This window comes from Ambystoma mexicanum, chromosome 4q (genome assembly GCF_040938575.1).
Source record: "Ambystoma mexicanum isolate Mex_15411 chromosome 4q, UKY_AmexF1_1, whole genome shotgun sequence".
In the NCBI taxonomy this organism is placed as follows: domain Eukaryota; kingdom Metazoa; phylum Chordata; class Amphibia; order Caudata; family Ambystomatidae; genus Ambystoma; species Ambystoma mexicanum.
In genome coordinates, this window is record NC_090928.1 from 24,016,651 (window position 1) to 24,032,214 (window position 15,564).

A 15,564-nucleotide genomic window follows, 5' to 3' on the forward strand; every position below is an offset into this window, starting at 1 on the left:
TCCAGCATGGGGCCTAGGTGGAGGAGGTGGGTTGCTCGCCTCGACATGTACTTCCGGGCCGCCCAGGTGACGGATGACGACAGCAGGGTGGCTACGATGCTGTACTCCGCTGGACCGATGGTCCAGGATATTTTTGAGTCGCTTCCTGCGGGGGATGGCAGTTATGATGCAGCCAAGGCGGCACTCCTGGCCCACTTCCTGCCCCTTGCCAACGTGGACTATGAGAGGTTTGTCATGCTGTCGGCCAAGCAAAAGGACGATGAAACATTGGACACTTTTTATGGACGCCTACGTCGCCTCTCCCAGGGCTGTGCGTGGGGAAACGCGGAGGGCATGATGCGCACAATGCTAATTCAGACGTGCTCCTCAGGCAAACTCAGGAGGCAGGTCCTGAGAGAGCAGGGTAGCACTCTGCGCCGCATCCTGGAACTGGGCCGCTGCCATGAGGTGGCGGAAGCTCGAGCAACCAAGATGGAGGCGGGGTCCCGCTCAGTAAAGTCTGAGGAGGTGTGTGCTATATGGCGTGGCGGTAGAAGAGTGAGAAGACCTGGGGTGGGACCCCGGGACAGAGCAGGGAGAGCGGGGGAATCGTGCCAGAAGTTTGGATACGACCTCCCTCACTCGACGGAGTGTCCGGCAGCTGGAAAGACATGTGGCAGTTGTGGCCTGCCTGACCATTTTTCAAGAGTATGCAGGGATGCCCTGACCGTGTTGGTGCCAAGAGGACAGGCTCGAATTTGGGTCCCGCGCCAGAACCGCTCACCTAATGTGGCCCAGGTGGACCAGGGCAGGGAGGATGCCCAGGAGGACGAGGCTGAGGAGGATGAAGAGAACATTTTCTTTGCCTCCAGTGTGGAGGTCCTAAAGGAAAAAACAGAAGGCAGCCGAGGTGTGTGGTTGAGATCAATCATTCGCCGGTCCCGGTGCTGGTGGACACGGGAGCCTCGGTCAATGTGATGGCCAGGGGGCACTATGATGCCCTTGATTCCCCCCCGAAGCTGCTCACACCGAGGGCCCGCATATTTGCGTTTGGAGGACTGGAACCAATACCACTGGACGGTGCCTTCGTAGCGAAGGTGGAGCATGAGGGCTCGCAGATCAAAGCCCGATTCTACGTGACGCCCATGAGCAACAACACTCTGCTAAACTGTGCTGCTGCTGAGGCCCTCGGAATTGTCAGCTTCGCGTACTCTGTGTATCTCGAGGACATCAATGACTTGCTCGATAAGTATGCCGCCCTCTTCAATGGCATTGGAAGGATGACTGGTGACCCGGTGAGGTTGCACATCGATGATTCTGTGCAGCCTGTTGCCCTGAAACACCAGAGGGTACCGTTCCATCTCAGGGAACAGGTGGATAAGGAGCTGGACAACCTGGTGAATTTGGACATTATTGAAAAGGTGGAGGGCCCCACTCCCTGGGTGTCCCCGATTGTTGTGGCTAGGAAGCCCAGGCAACCTGACTCTGTCCGCATCTGTGTAGATATGAGGCTCCCCAACAAGGCCATTAAGAGGGAGCGACATCTCACCCCCACCATCGATGACATTATTGCGGAAGTGCAAGGGGCTCGGTTCTTTTCCAAATTAGATCTCCGAGCAGGATACCATCAGGTCGTTCTCCATCCGGAGTCTCGGTATATCACCACTTTCACCACTCACCGGGGGCTCTACCAATACAAGAGACTCAGCTTCGGAGTGTCATCGGCTGCAGAGGTTTTTCAGAACATTATTCGGGGTGCCCTCGCAGATCTGGAGGGTGTCTTAAACATCAGCGATGATATTCTGGTGTTCACGAAGACCGAGGTGGACCATCTGAGAAAGTTCGGAAAGACCTTTGAGAGACTGCAATCGCTAGGTCTCACCCTCCACAGGGACAAGTGTGAGTTCCTGCGCCCTTCCATCGAATTCTTCGGATTTGTTTTTAAAGAAGGGGGTGTGTCACCAGACCCGAGGAAAGTCCAGGACATTAAGAAGGCACAACCTCCAGAGTCGGCATCTGACATAAGGAGTTTCCTTGGCATGGTGACATACTGTGGGCGTTTCATCCAGAACCTTGCCTCAAGGTCGGAACCGCTCAGGGCTCTGACGAAGAAGGAGTCAGTCTGGCACTGGGGCCCGCTCGAGCAGGCGGCCTTTGAAGACATCAAAAGCGCCCCGACAGCTGAGGACACCATGGCGTTCTTCGATCCGGCGCTAACATCAGAGATCGTTGTCGACGCCAGTCCGTTTGGTCTAGGGGCCGTGTTAACACAGGTGGACCGGGACGGGAGCATTCGGCCAGTGGCCTATGCCAGCAAAGCGCTCTCTGAAACTGAACAAAGATACTCACAGATTGAGCATGAGGCACTGGCGGTCCTCTGGGGCTGCAGACATTTTTGGCTCTACGTCTTGGGGCGTCCAGTGACGGTAGTGAGGGACCACAAGCCCCTGCTGCCCATTCTGGCAGGGTCATCCTCCAAGCCACCGGCCAGAATCGAGGGGTGGATGCTCGCCCTTCTCGAATACGGAGGGACGCTGGTGTATCGGCCAGGGGCCAACAACGCAGCGGACTATCTCTCCCGACATCCGGGAGTGCGTGGGAGAGAGGAGTATGACACCTGTGAGGAGGAGGCCGACGATCACGTCCGAATGGTGGTGGAGGTGGCCACGCCGAACGCCATGCCTCTATCAGAGCTGGAGGCGGCAGCTGCCGAGGATGAGTGCTTCAAGATCCTCCAGCACTCCATGCGGCAGGGCTCCTGGAAGTCTGTCCTAGAATCCCTGGCGGGGCGGACCCAGGAGGCCAAGACCGGACTCGAGCAGCTGTGGAAGGTCAAGGAAGAACACTCCTCAGCATCTGGCCTGCTGCTGCGAGGTGACCGGATCGTGGTCTCCCAGTCCAAGGTAAAGGACGTGATCGCCCTGTCTCCCCATGGACACCAGGGTGCCGCGAAGACTAAGGCCAGGCTGCGTCTGAAGGTTTGATTTCCTGAACTGGAGCGGAGGGTCGATGACTTTGTGGTGGCCTGCATTTGGTGCCAGGCAGCGTCTCCATTACAGCGAGAGCCCGCCATTGAAGCGATGCCCCGGGGCACGCGGCCGTGGGAGGTTGTCCATGCTGACTTTGGGTCGACATCTGTGGGCACCCATTTTCTGGTAATCGTCGACGAATATTCACGATATCCGGAGGTGGAGTTTGTCGAATCGGTGGCCTTCGAGCATGTGGTTGTGGCTGTGGAGAAGGTGTTCGCAGCTCATGGTTTTCCCCACACCTTGTGCTCAGACAACGGATCGCCGTTCCAGAGTGAGCGGTTTGCGGAACTCATGGAGAGCTGTGGGGTCCAGCACCGAAAGGTATCCCCACTGTGGCCCAGGGCAAACGGAGATGCTGAGAGATTGATGCGGACACTTAACAAGACCTTTAGGATCGCACAGGGACAAGGACAGCCACTCCAGCGAGCCCTGTATCAGTTTCTAAGGGTGTACCGCAACACCCCACATGCATCCACGGGGGTAGCTCCGGCAGAGGCCCTGTTCAAGCGATGCCCCCAGGGTCTACTACCCGAGGTTGGGGAGAAGGAGCCCGGGGTGATTGACAGTCAACAAGTCGAGGTAGAATGGCGGGTAAGGATTGAGCAGGAAAACCTGCGAAGAGGGCTCCGGCCCCAGCGGCTGGAACAGGGGGATGAAGTCCTCATCCGTAATCGACACCCTCACGGAAAGCTCTCGCTCCCCTACGAGCCGGAGCTGTTGGGTGTGGTGGCCGTAAAGGGATCCATGGTAACGGCATCCGACGGAAGGTCCGCTGTCACCCGGAATGTCAGCTTCTTCAAGAAACTGGGTGATTCAAGAACTAAACAGCTGCTGGAACCGGACTTGATGGAGATACCGGAGGACGGAGGAGGTCCCTCCAGCACACCTGCGACCCCTGCCCGGGAGACGTCTGCTGAAAGACTTCACGTGCCGGAGGTGAGCGGGAGGTACCCCCAGAGGGCTGGGCGAGGGAAACCTGCTTACCTCAGCGATTATGTTTTGGGACAGTTGGTTGATCAACCTGAGTAAGGGGATCCGGGTGGTTGACAATAAAGGGGTTTGGGCAAGTTGTGTTGTGAAGTGGAACAGTTTATGTGTTTGTGTAGTTTGCAGTGTGTGTTAAAAGTGTTTATGTGTTCTCCCGAAAAAGGAGGAGTGTGGCGCTGCCCTGTGATGTAACACGCACGCGGCGGCGTGACGTTGCACGCCGCCACGTGCTGCATAAATAAATGGGGCGTTCCCGGCCGCATAAGAGCGACCGGGAAGCCCGAACTGCAAAGACGTGTGTGTGTGTGTGTCTGTGCAGTGCGGGGGTTTACGGGACCGCATGGGGGCCCCGACCGACGCCCAACAATCACACGGCAACACCAAGGACAATAAAGAACATGAGTTGCCACTTCCTGGGGCTCTGCTGCACTGCCTGAGCCTCTTTTATTGAGTATGCTTTTCCTTAAAGGGGCAAGGTGCCCACACTTAAATGGGCCATACACCACATCAGTGACCACAAGACAGTATGAGAACGTTTGTTTCTTAAGTGATATTGATTTGCGCTGAGCTGCAAGATGACACAAGACCTGAAGTGATCGAGGCTTAAACATATCAAGGGGTAGAACAGCGAAAAACAAATTCATAGGGCCTTATTTACAACGCCTTTTCAATGGGATTTTCACATTCAAATAAGCTTTTGTAAATAGAGTTAAACGCAACACATGAAAAAAAACGCAGCGCACGGTGGCCGCCATGCTACGTCGGCTGCTAGCCTGTGGGCCATCGAGATGGGCATCTGGGACAGAACATTATTTAGGAATGTTTATAAGACGTAGATCGATGCCAAGACAGTGCGTGAACCCATGAAACACTGTTTTTTTTAATGTTACGTTTTAATCTGCCTCTCTCAGCGATTATGTCATGCGCAGTAGCTATAGGAAATTAGGGTGGGGCGGCTCTCTGACTGAGCAACATGACTCATTCTAACGCCAGTTCCAAAGTTGCCTTGGAAGCAAGCCAATCCATGGAGCAAGCGAATGTACTGGTTACTGCGCAGGCGCACAACGCAGCTATCTAAGAAATCAAGTTCATTACACACACGAGGCTAACCTGCTCTGCGATGACGTCACGAGCGACTCAAGGGGGAGCGAGGTTGAAGTTGAACACGCGCGTGCTTCTGCAGCAAAGAGAGCGAGCTTTCATACAGGCAGAGTGACTGTGAGAATAGGGCAGTTGTTGACGGGTGGGCAATCCACACCAGCATACAGAGGGTTAAGTGAGTCACGGTAGTTGTCGAGCTGCTCTGGTGACTGATGTTCTAACCAATCAGTGGTGCTGTCTGACCTCGTGTCCGCGCACAGGACGCCGCAGCCAGAGTAGAGTGAGGAGGCGGGGGAGATCGCCGCGAGCTACCGCCATTTTTCCGTGTAAGGGCCATGCGCCCCGCCTAGCGGCGCTCAGAGCGTTTGATTTCCGGCCCAATGTCCTCCCCGGCGGCGGGGCCCACGGCTCGGCGGCAGTCGTGCTACCTATGCGACCTGCCACGCATGCCTTGGGCCATGCTTTGGGATTTCACCGAGCCCGTGTGCCGTGGCTGCGTTAACTACGAGGGGGCTGACCGTGTGGAGTTAGTTTTAGAGACAGCTAGACACTTAAAGCGTGCACATGGCCTACCTGCACCAGAGCGTTGCTCACCGGGGCCAATCAAGCAACAGCAGCTACCGCCGCCCACGGATCGACAACTGCCTCGCGTGGGACCTGAACGTCCTCTCTCTGGTATTAATGGCTTGCACAAGCTCGAGGAGCCCCCTGAACTGAACCGCCAGAGTCCGGGACCGCGGCGTCCAGCTCAAACTAACGTCCGACCTGATCCTGTGGGGGCCAAGGAGCAGCGATCCGAGGAGTGGATGAGCAAACCTCGCACGGTGCGTGACACCCTGCTGGCCATGCACCAGCACAGCGGCCAGCCCTACCATGAGCCTCGCTACCGGAGAGAGGGCGGCAGTGCTGGCTCTCGCACAGGTGAGGAAGCAAGCATTTGTTCTAGCAGTAGGGTTGTACTGTGGTTGTTGATTTTCGCGCTTCCCGTTTCTGATTTAGCGCCGGGCGTCGTCGCACTCAAGAAGCCGCGCCCATCATCTTTCACCCACCCTAACTCTTTAAGACCGGACCGCCGCTATTGAACACTGTTGTCTCATGGGGTTAATTTTATACAAAGTGTACTGTACATTCTTCCTGGGGTGTGCCACTATTAATGATGCCGCAGATCTAGTACTGCGTACAAGTGGCATGGTGGCTGCAGGTGCAACCGGTTGTGTAGTAACCCCTCACCTTTTTAACGTCACAGACACGTTTCCCTTTTAAGTGTGTTCGCCATTTGCGGCTTGGGGTTCTTTTACAGCCCGGTGACATTGGATTTCTAATCGCCACGTGATATGCAGTGGATTACATTTGTACACGTTCACAATTCTTATTTTGTATTTTTTCCTCGTGTAAGCATTTGGCATGTCCATTTTTTTTAAGCGCTTAGTTTTTCCTAAATGCTCTTCCGCCTTTTCCATGTAAAACGGTGGTAACCTAGTTCCTGAAAGCGATGTGACGCACAGCATTGCGTGTTTTTTGTTTATTTTTTGCATTGGAAAAGGGTCTTTATTTTCATATACAGGCAAACTTTTCTTTTTTTGTTGTATGTATGCACAGTTCATACTTGTTAGGCAGAGACGAAGTCCAACAACTTGCTACTAGTGGAATTACAAGCGCTGTATACATATTTCGCCACCATTAGTAAGATATAGGAGCATTACAATGCCCCTTTCTCCTCGCACTTTGGTTTAGGGCAGTGCCCTACACTTGCACCGTTCTCCCTTCAGCCCTGACGTGTTTTTATTTTAATTGCTTATAGTTCAACGCTGCCTCAAGAACAGCATAGCACTTTACAGTGGGAGGATGCTTGTGATGCTGGAAATGCATCAGAGGGACAGGGCCTCTGAATCCTTGTCCTTTATTGCTTTTTAGCATGTGTTCTGTTTTCCGCGCAGTAGTTCATGTGGGACTCCTGGCGGTGCGGCTCTTCCTGCTTTTGTGAACCGACCGGGATACCCTTATGGCACCCATGGGGGAGAGTATGACCCTTTACTCCTAGTGTATGTTTTTGGGCACCTGTGTGTGGTCCACAGAGCAGGGAACGAGTTGGTGGCAGCTGTGTGCTGAATTGACAGGTGCCCTGCGCATTCTCCATTTTGGGATGGCCATGTCATTGAAATGAGTGGATTCCTGATAGTAAACAAGATGGCCCTTGTGGCCTACTTTCTATCGCCTGGTAACTTCTTTTCCCGAAGTCCCAGGAAACCCTGACTCTGTCCCTTCCCCCCCGACCGGCTGTTGGGTGGTAGTTCCATAAATGGTGGTGTTGGGAAGGCCAGGCCAGACTGGCTGGAGCCTTCCCAATGACTGTATGTTGTGGGTATGCCCGTGGGGTGGGACCTGGGTGAATGGAGTGTGTGACGAATACGTAATCTGTGTTGTTGGTGTCTGGTGTTTGACACAATGACTGAGACAGCCCTGCCCGAAACTGCTATGAGTGCAGTGTGTAGTGCTGAATGGCAGAGTGCTTGTCCGAATCCACATTCTGTGTTGTCTGGGTGGAGAAGAATGGCCTGAATGCACAGTGCGCCTGATTTGTTTGCCTTAGTGTGACCCAGCAGAGTGAATGGTTGATCAACTGTATATCTGGGGGCCTCTCACTGATGGAAATGGTTCAGAAGCTGAAGTAGAAACTGACATTGAAACTGATGCTCAACTTTGCAGCCCACTGGGAAAAGAACTGCTGCTGATGTCCTTCGCTAATCTGAAAGCTGCTGTGCCTTCAAGGAAGTGATCCAAGAGAGGACCTGGCTAGGAGACCTCTTCCCAAGCTACGAGGTACCATCGTGCACCAGCTGATCTTTGCCAAAGCTCCCTGGTAGACAGACCTACGAATGGCTGCCGATCGGAGAAGGGGACCACCAAGGAGAAAGAAGAAAAGCACTGGACAGCCATCCCCCGTCGCCGCCCGGAGCCGCAGTGCTCCCTTTGCAAGACATTTGCCAAGGACTCCCTTGCTCATCCTCGTCGACAGCTTTCGTCCTGCTGGAGAAAGTCAAGGCTGCTGACGACCAAGTTTCCCGCCACCCAAAGACCTCAGACCCTGCTAAAGCTACTGAAGCCAGCCATGGTCCCGTTTGCAGGTGCTGACGACCAGACGCCCTTGTTGGGCCAAAGTTCTTCACTAACCCTTTGCGTCAACGAACCATCATCGTTCGTCTATGTGCACCGTACGCCTCCCCTGTTGCAGGATGTTTTCGATCGCTCATCACCCAGCACCGCAAGGCACGAAGCTGCTGCCTCAACGACATTCACCATTTCTTCATCTCGCAAGTTCGACCTGTGGCTTCTGCTAGAATGGGAGCGCACTCAAGAAGGGCCCATCGATTCCCCTATCAACTCTACAACGCAAGGTACATTTGGGTTGCAGAGTTATAGAAGAAAAGACTCTCCTAGACAATATATGGACTGGGCTTGTAGTGCATCTTCATTTACAGGTTGCCTGGCTGGGGGGATCCTCATACGGAACCATCTAGGTAACGAAGCCAGTATCCGGCCAATTGTCTAACCAACTTATCTTCCTCCTAACTCTATGGTTGATATTGTTTTGCTGTGTTGATTTCGTATGCTATTTGAACTGGCAGTTGATGCATTTTAATGGAATCGGAGTAATAGTGGTACCACCTAGAACTGTATGTATTTACCATTTTAGAATTGACGGACCACAGTGTATTATCGTGATTGTGTATATAACCTTGAACATTTATATAAAGAGCTATGTTTTAACTAATGTAGCGTGTCAACATTCCTTTGTGGGTGCTTGGGGACTACACTGTAGTATGGGTGTCACGGTATTAGTTTTAGGACGGTACAATAACCTTCTTGCCAAATTACGGTATATCATGGTTATCGCGGTATAGCAGGTGGAGTTAACTAATCTTAACAAATATTTTCTAAAAGGTCATAAATTGTCAGATTTATCACAAACAAAACCAGGAACCCAGGGCCAGAATTGGGCTTTTCAACATACTTTCCACTGAAATGCCACCCCTTGCTTCCACCAAACACAAAAACACGTGTGGAGAGGAGGAGGAGGGGCGGGGGGGGGGGGCCCTGCTGCGACTGGCAAAGCAAACTGAATAGCTTTGTCATTTCGGATTTTATCCCCCCCACTGGCTACTGGTGAAGATGAACATGTTGCCATCTTGATAACCTGCATGCTACAGATCAATGGAGTCTGATGGTAGTATACGCTTGTGCGCATACACACACACACACACACGCACTCTCTTTACGTTACAGCCTTTAGTTTACTTGTGGGCCAAAAGGTGTTCAGTAATCACGGACATGTTACACTTTGGTATGGCAGCAGGGAATACCCACAGAGAGGAGTACATTTCGCACTGTGACTTATTATATGTAAATTCAATGATGGAACCAGGGAAATCCCCCATTGTCATATGTTTAGAAAACATTATCCATTATAAATATATAAACCCCAAACCGCCAACCCAAAGTAAACCCTTTTCCTTCTTGGCACTGTATTTATTCTTCCTATTGCTAACATATTGATTTTGTGTCAGGCACGTGTGGTTTATGGAATGGCATTAAAAACTGCTCCAACTGAAACTACTTGGCAGAGACGGCACATCCAACAGTGCAAGACCAAGACTGCACAGCACTTGCTTACTGCGGCCTTTCCAAATCAGTTTGAAAAGCACACTTAACGGTATGAACGGTATACCGGTATAAACAATGTGACGGTTATTATTGTTCAATTAAGTGGTTCACGGTATCTTTAACGGTATACCGTAATATCGTTACATCCCTACACTGTAGAAGCTAGGCCTTGATTGCTCGACATAGCTACCCTTTAGAGAATCTTGGCTCAGGACTTCTGTCTCCTCTGCCATATAGAGAGGAGTACGGACACCCTCCTCCGGTCTTTACAGTGCTAGCATTGGGCTTGGCATTTTACACAGTACTGTTGCTGGAGGGATTATTTGACCAGCGGATAGTGTGGAAAGACCCATTGTTTTTGTTTTTCGGCAACTGGAGGATAGTCGAGGTATTTCGAGCCTCTGCCAGCATTGAGTTCCACTTGGTCTGGCAGATTGGCAGATTTGCTGCTGTATTACAAGTGATGGTTGGGGTGTCTCCATTTATTTGGAGTCCACAGGACTCCATGGGGTATTCTGGCGGAATTACTGCAGCTGTAATTTTGTTGTGCTCTCTCATCGGAAATGGGATACCTCCAGTATCACCCACTCTGGAGCCAAACTTTTTTTCCCTAACACCTCCATACTCTTGATGTGAGCGAGTCTTCTGTTTATATATAGCGTTTTGGTTGCTTTTTATATTATAGCTAGCGTTTTGGTAGCTTAGCAATGTGAGGTGCGAGAGCCTCCAGGTGTGGGGTGTGGCAAGTCATTTCTATAAAGGATGCACACTTTTTCCTTGATACTTGACCTTACTAGTGGAAAACAATGCTATTCTTAGATGTAAAGCTCAAATAATATATATATATTTTCACCTGGCTTGCCTCCTGGTGGCAGCAGCGATGGAACCTTGTGCTTTTCTGATAAGGACATGGTGGCAGGGCACCTCTGCACTATAAGTGGGGAAAACAAAGGAGACTCGTGCATGAACGTGAGACTCATTCTGCAGTGGGCCTGCAGCGTAATCCTGCCAAGTACGAGAAGTATTAGAATGGATGGCAACACATGTGGCGGTTCGGGAGCCATCCACATGTGCGTCACACACTATATGTATCCTCTGTTTACGTTCACTTCTGGAGCCACTCACTCTGCTGGACACTCCCCCCTCCCCTGTTGGGGGCAGGGGCTGTCAGCCTGAACTCTGTACTACGAAAAACACGATCCTTAAATGGGATTATTTAGTTCCCGCGCAAGGTGCAGTCTGGAGTACGTACACTAATTGGCCTTCCAAATCTAACAAAGTGAAAACAAACTTTGCAAGAACTACTGCTCATGTATGAAGTCTCCTCTTCTTGACTGGGCAGTTCGTGGCCTCTGCAATACTGTTTGCACATTACAGGGTCTGTGCTTTTCTTCTTGAGTGAGATTAGTGTCTCAAATACCAACGGATTTGGAGAACATCGTTGCTGGAGAGCATTGCTGCTTGCAAGCAGTTCAAATTAAGGTAGGCAATGGTACGCTTTTGGTGTCTCCTTGTGATTTAAAAAAAAAAAATGCATTGCTCCAGTCATTTCCTCATGACAGGCTCGACTAGACAAAATTGAGGATGGATTGAAATCGTGTGTACACACGTTTTAAATCGGCCTTCCTCACTTGTGAGTAAAAGCAACATTTCACCATTTGCAAATACTGATTCATTTGACTTGATTCCCCATTCGCGTCCAGTCGAGCCGGCTTGACTGGACTCTGGAGTAAGTAAATTATTTTAAACTGGTGTGCAAATTCAGTGAAGTGGTCTTATTAGACTTCTTAAAATGGCCCAAAGTCACAACTGCAATCGCCTTGATATCTTGCAGCCGAGGCACCCATGGTACATGAAGGTGCTGTGAGGCCTAACTTTACATGTCGGCCAAATCCCACAGTATCTTCATGTAACTCTTCCTCATGATGAACTGTACTACGTGAACAGTTGCTTGACTGCAACGGTTCTTTATTTGTGCAAATTATGAAATTATGTCATTAAACGCTGTAAAAGCACAATTTGCACCCACATTTTCTTTAATGATTCCTCTCTGGCTTGACTCTACTCCAGTGAGACTTAGTTTCAATGATTTAAGACGTGTGCAAATTGAAGTGAGCATTCAGTAAAAAAAAGAAATGGCATCCGAGGTCACATCAATTGCCACCCAATGTTATACTGTGACCGGCTTGATAAAGTTCTAATTTCTTTGTGATAGTCGACTCAGGCTAGTCGCAGCTGAGCTTCCCATATCGAGGTACTTGCAGGTGCTGTGAGAGATATAGTCTGGCAATGTTGAATTGTCAATGTTTCTTTTCAAGAAAAAGTGCTCGCGAATGTATTCTGAATAGTTGTGATAAGTAAACTGCTACTTGTTCTTATGGTACTGGAAAGGCACATTGACAGCACTAAAGTTCGTCACCCCGTCGCTATAGCACTTTATCTCCGGTTTTCCTGGGTCGAGTACATAAACTAAGTTACTTGACCTGCAGGTCTAGTGGAATTTTAAAGAATTTGGGGACCTGGTGTTTTTGTTTTAAGACTGCTTTGTATGTGACATGGTAAGTTTTGTTTATGATCCTGCTGTGAATGAGGAGCCAGTGGAGCTTGCACAAGGACAGGGGCAAGTGAATTTGCATGTACCGAGGCAGGCCTCTCCACCCTTTCCGATTTCAAGACTGTCATGCAGAGGCACCTCATTTCCCCTGAAGACACACTTTAGTTCTATTGTGCTGTAACCAGATGTCCTTTCCCAAGTACATAGTTATAAATAATATTGCAACGTGTTTGGTGGTGCTAGCTACCTAACAAACGTAATCTCCTATGCACACAAGTGTGAGGATGAAAGCAGTCTATAGTTGGCTACTAAGACACGTGCGTTAACTCCCTACACATCTTCACAACGGGTCTCTGTGCCTCAATAAGCACAAATAATTTGTTGGAAATTAGCATAGTGTGGTACCATACCACCAGGAAATATGCAACCAATGCTGACAGTGGATGTACAGAATATGCCACTACTGCCAAGTTTTTCAAAATCGGAGGCAATCATGATGTGGAGACTTATCATGTGTTGGCTGTGTTTGGACATTTATATCTTTGACATCAACAATTTGTGTGGGAGTAATTTTGAGAAACGTTTCTGGCATATATATGTGGGGAGGGAAGAGCACGTGTGTCTTTAGCTATATAGTAAACCATATATTTGTAACTGTCATTGGAATCTCCTCTTGCTGTCCCTATGCATCACGCCCCACCACTGTTTATTGTATCTGTAACTACAGCTACCAGTGTAGTTACGTGTTATCCCATCACCCTTGTGTGCAGTTTCTTGTTGACGCTCTGCTCGCTGTGTGCTTTAGCTATTTCAAAAGAACACAGTTGTAAACACTTTCCTTGGGTACTGTGTCAATGTGTCTGCATAAGAGTTTAGGGAGTTGGGTAGGTTTGTCTAAGACAGTATTTTTGTTGGTAAACCATGTAAACTCTGTTCAATTGTGTGCCCAGCTAGGGTGTCCCATGACCATGCTTTACACTGAAGTGCAATTGTCTACTTCTGTCAACACAAAAGTGGTCGTTTATTGAAACCCTCCTGTGCAGTGTGATGTTTGTCCAATGTTTTTAATGCTCTTTTTCATCTTGTAGGTGCTAGAGTACAAAAGCGGAGGAAAAATTCCCCAGAACCCGATAATGAATCTGGGCTGCCTCCCAAGGTAAACGGAGAAGCATTGTCGTGGTTGACTTCGGATGCCTTAAAGCTGCCCTCTATGCCCAGTGTCTCTTTCATAGCACCACCATCAACTGTCTCTCCCCATTCTAACCGAACCACGCCACCCGAAGTTACTCAAAATGGGCAATCCCCAATCGCTGCCCTCATCCTGGTTGCAGATAATGCTGGTGGTGGCCAGACTTCCAAAGACGCAAATCAGGTTCATTCTACAACCAGGAGAAATTGCAATAGTCCATCATCTCCATCTATGAACCAAAGAAGGATGGCCCCTCGGGATATTCAAAGTGGAGGCCAGTCTTCCCATACTGCAATGGAGCAGGTACACCCTCCAACCATTCCGGATTCCTCTGTACCAAACAGTGCACCGCTATGCTGTACTCTGTGTCATGAGCGATTAGAGGACACACATTTTGTTCAGTGCCCTTCAGTGCCGTCTCATAAATTCTGTTTTCCGTGCTCAAGACATAGTATCAAGCAACAAGGAGCCAGTGGGGAAGTTTACTGCCCAAGTGGTGATAAATGCCCACTTGTGGGTTCCATTGTTCCGTGGGCTTTTATGCAAGGTGAAATTGCTACAATTCTTGCAGGTGACGTGAAAGTGAAAAAAGAGAGGGACTCGTGATATTCTAATGTTTCAGCACACCCTGCAACCTAAATAAACTAGTTGTACATATGTCAAAAACATGAGAATTGTAGATGTATTTCATTGGTGTATACATTTTGAAAACATATTTTTGAAGGCAACTTTATGTACTTCCAAATGTCACTAACGATTCTGCAAATGTGCTTTCCCTTGTAACAGTTACCGTTACATGTAGGTAGGTTATGACTTTAAAATGCTTTTTTACGGCACTTGACCAACAGAAATGCTTTTATTGTATTTGTATGTACATGTCAAAATGCCAATACATTTTCTGTCATTTTAAAGTGTTCCGTAGAGGAAATTTGTTTACCCCATGTCTGCTTTTCAGAACAGCGCACTCTGTTCGTTCCGCAAAGTAAAACCCAATTTCATTGACAAATTCCAAACCCACCCTCTGCTTTTGTACAAGATGCATATCGTTTAAATTGGTTACATTTCAATCAATACTAAATCCCGCTGTTTTAGCTTAGGGGGGGAAACACTACATCTCAATTTATCTATTAGAGCAATCGAAGTGGAGTTCAACTCTTGCACAATAAGCTCATGGTAAAGGGTATGGGACCACTCGCTGTTCTTGCTCAGTCACTGTTGGTTGCCAGTAGAAGGGACTTGATTCCATATAAGCGGTTCAAATGTTTATTTGAATAGGTAATTTCATATTTACTGCCCTCAAACTGAAAGCAATCGAAGTGTGGGATTGGTGTAAATCGTGTGTATTTAAAACGATTACTCTTAAATCTGTTTGTCTTTCTGAACTGTTCTTAGTTTTGCATTACAGCAGTCATTAAACCAAACAGAGAAGCAGTGCAGCTGTTAACAGCGTTTGTGTGCTCATTCATCTTGCTCTTAATTATTACGTTGACTGTCGTTAACGTTATGGTAAGATACTTTTTGTTCTCTTTGGAATCTTCTCTTTCATAAAGATATGGACTGTCCACAGAGGGATTAGGCAGTCTTTTACTGCTGGCATGCATTTTGAATTGGCAGCATCAGTTGCAGTGTTTCAGTAATTAGTGAATTCACAGCAGTGTCCTGCCGTATACACTTCTGGGAATTGTGTATGCCGAACTAATATTAATGTCCATTGCCCAAAACTCAGTTGGGGCTACTTGCGGCTAATTATTGGTTTCTGAGCTGTTTGCGCTTCAAATACATTTTCATGCGCATTGGGTAGCATTTATAATTTTCTTTAACTGCTGTATTTTTTAATAGACTCGTAGGTTAATCATAAAATTTAAACTGTGGAAGTAGATAAACATGGATGCCCAACTTTACTTTTGGCTGTTTGGTGGTGCTAAAGCGCCACATACTTTACAGCCCAAACTAGTTGGGCTACAGCTAGGAAGGAGGTGAGATACGAGCAGTGATACAGATTGTGGGTGTTGGGGTATTTGCTCACCTGTTGATTGCCCTTAGTCCTGCTAATCTGAGAT

At 49.0% G+C, this 15,564-nt stretch overlaps 1 protein-coding gene across 1 annotated transcript; it reads left to right on the forward strand.

Moving 5' to 3' along the window:
* Window positions 1–5,075: 5,075 nt before the first annotated feature.
* On the forward strand, window positions 5,076–14,948 carry IRF2BP2 (interferon regulatory factor 2 binding protein 2). The gene is made up of 2 exons (XM_069607369.1): window positions 5,076–6,020; window positions 13,404–14,948. The coding sequence occupies exons 1-2, from the start codon at window positions 5,480–5,482 to the stop codon at window positions 14,108–14,110; spliced, it is 1,248 nt and encodes a 415-aa protein (XP_069463470.1). The 5' UTR covers window positions 5,076–5,479; the 3' UTR covers window positions 14,111–14,948.
* Window positions 14,949–15,564: the final 616 nt, after the last annotated feature.

Bases quoted from the DNA above. Each gene is read 5' to 3' on its own strand.
- IRF2BP2 (XM_069607369.1), top strand. From the start codon at position 5,480: ATGTCCTCCCCGGCGGCGGGGCCCACGGCTCGGCGGCAGTCGTGCTAC. The intron at 6,021-13,403 runs GTGAGGAAGCAA...TTCATCTTGTAG, and splicing joins CAGTGCTGGCTCTCGCACAG to GTGCTAGAGTACAAAAGCGG.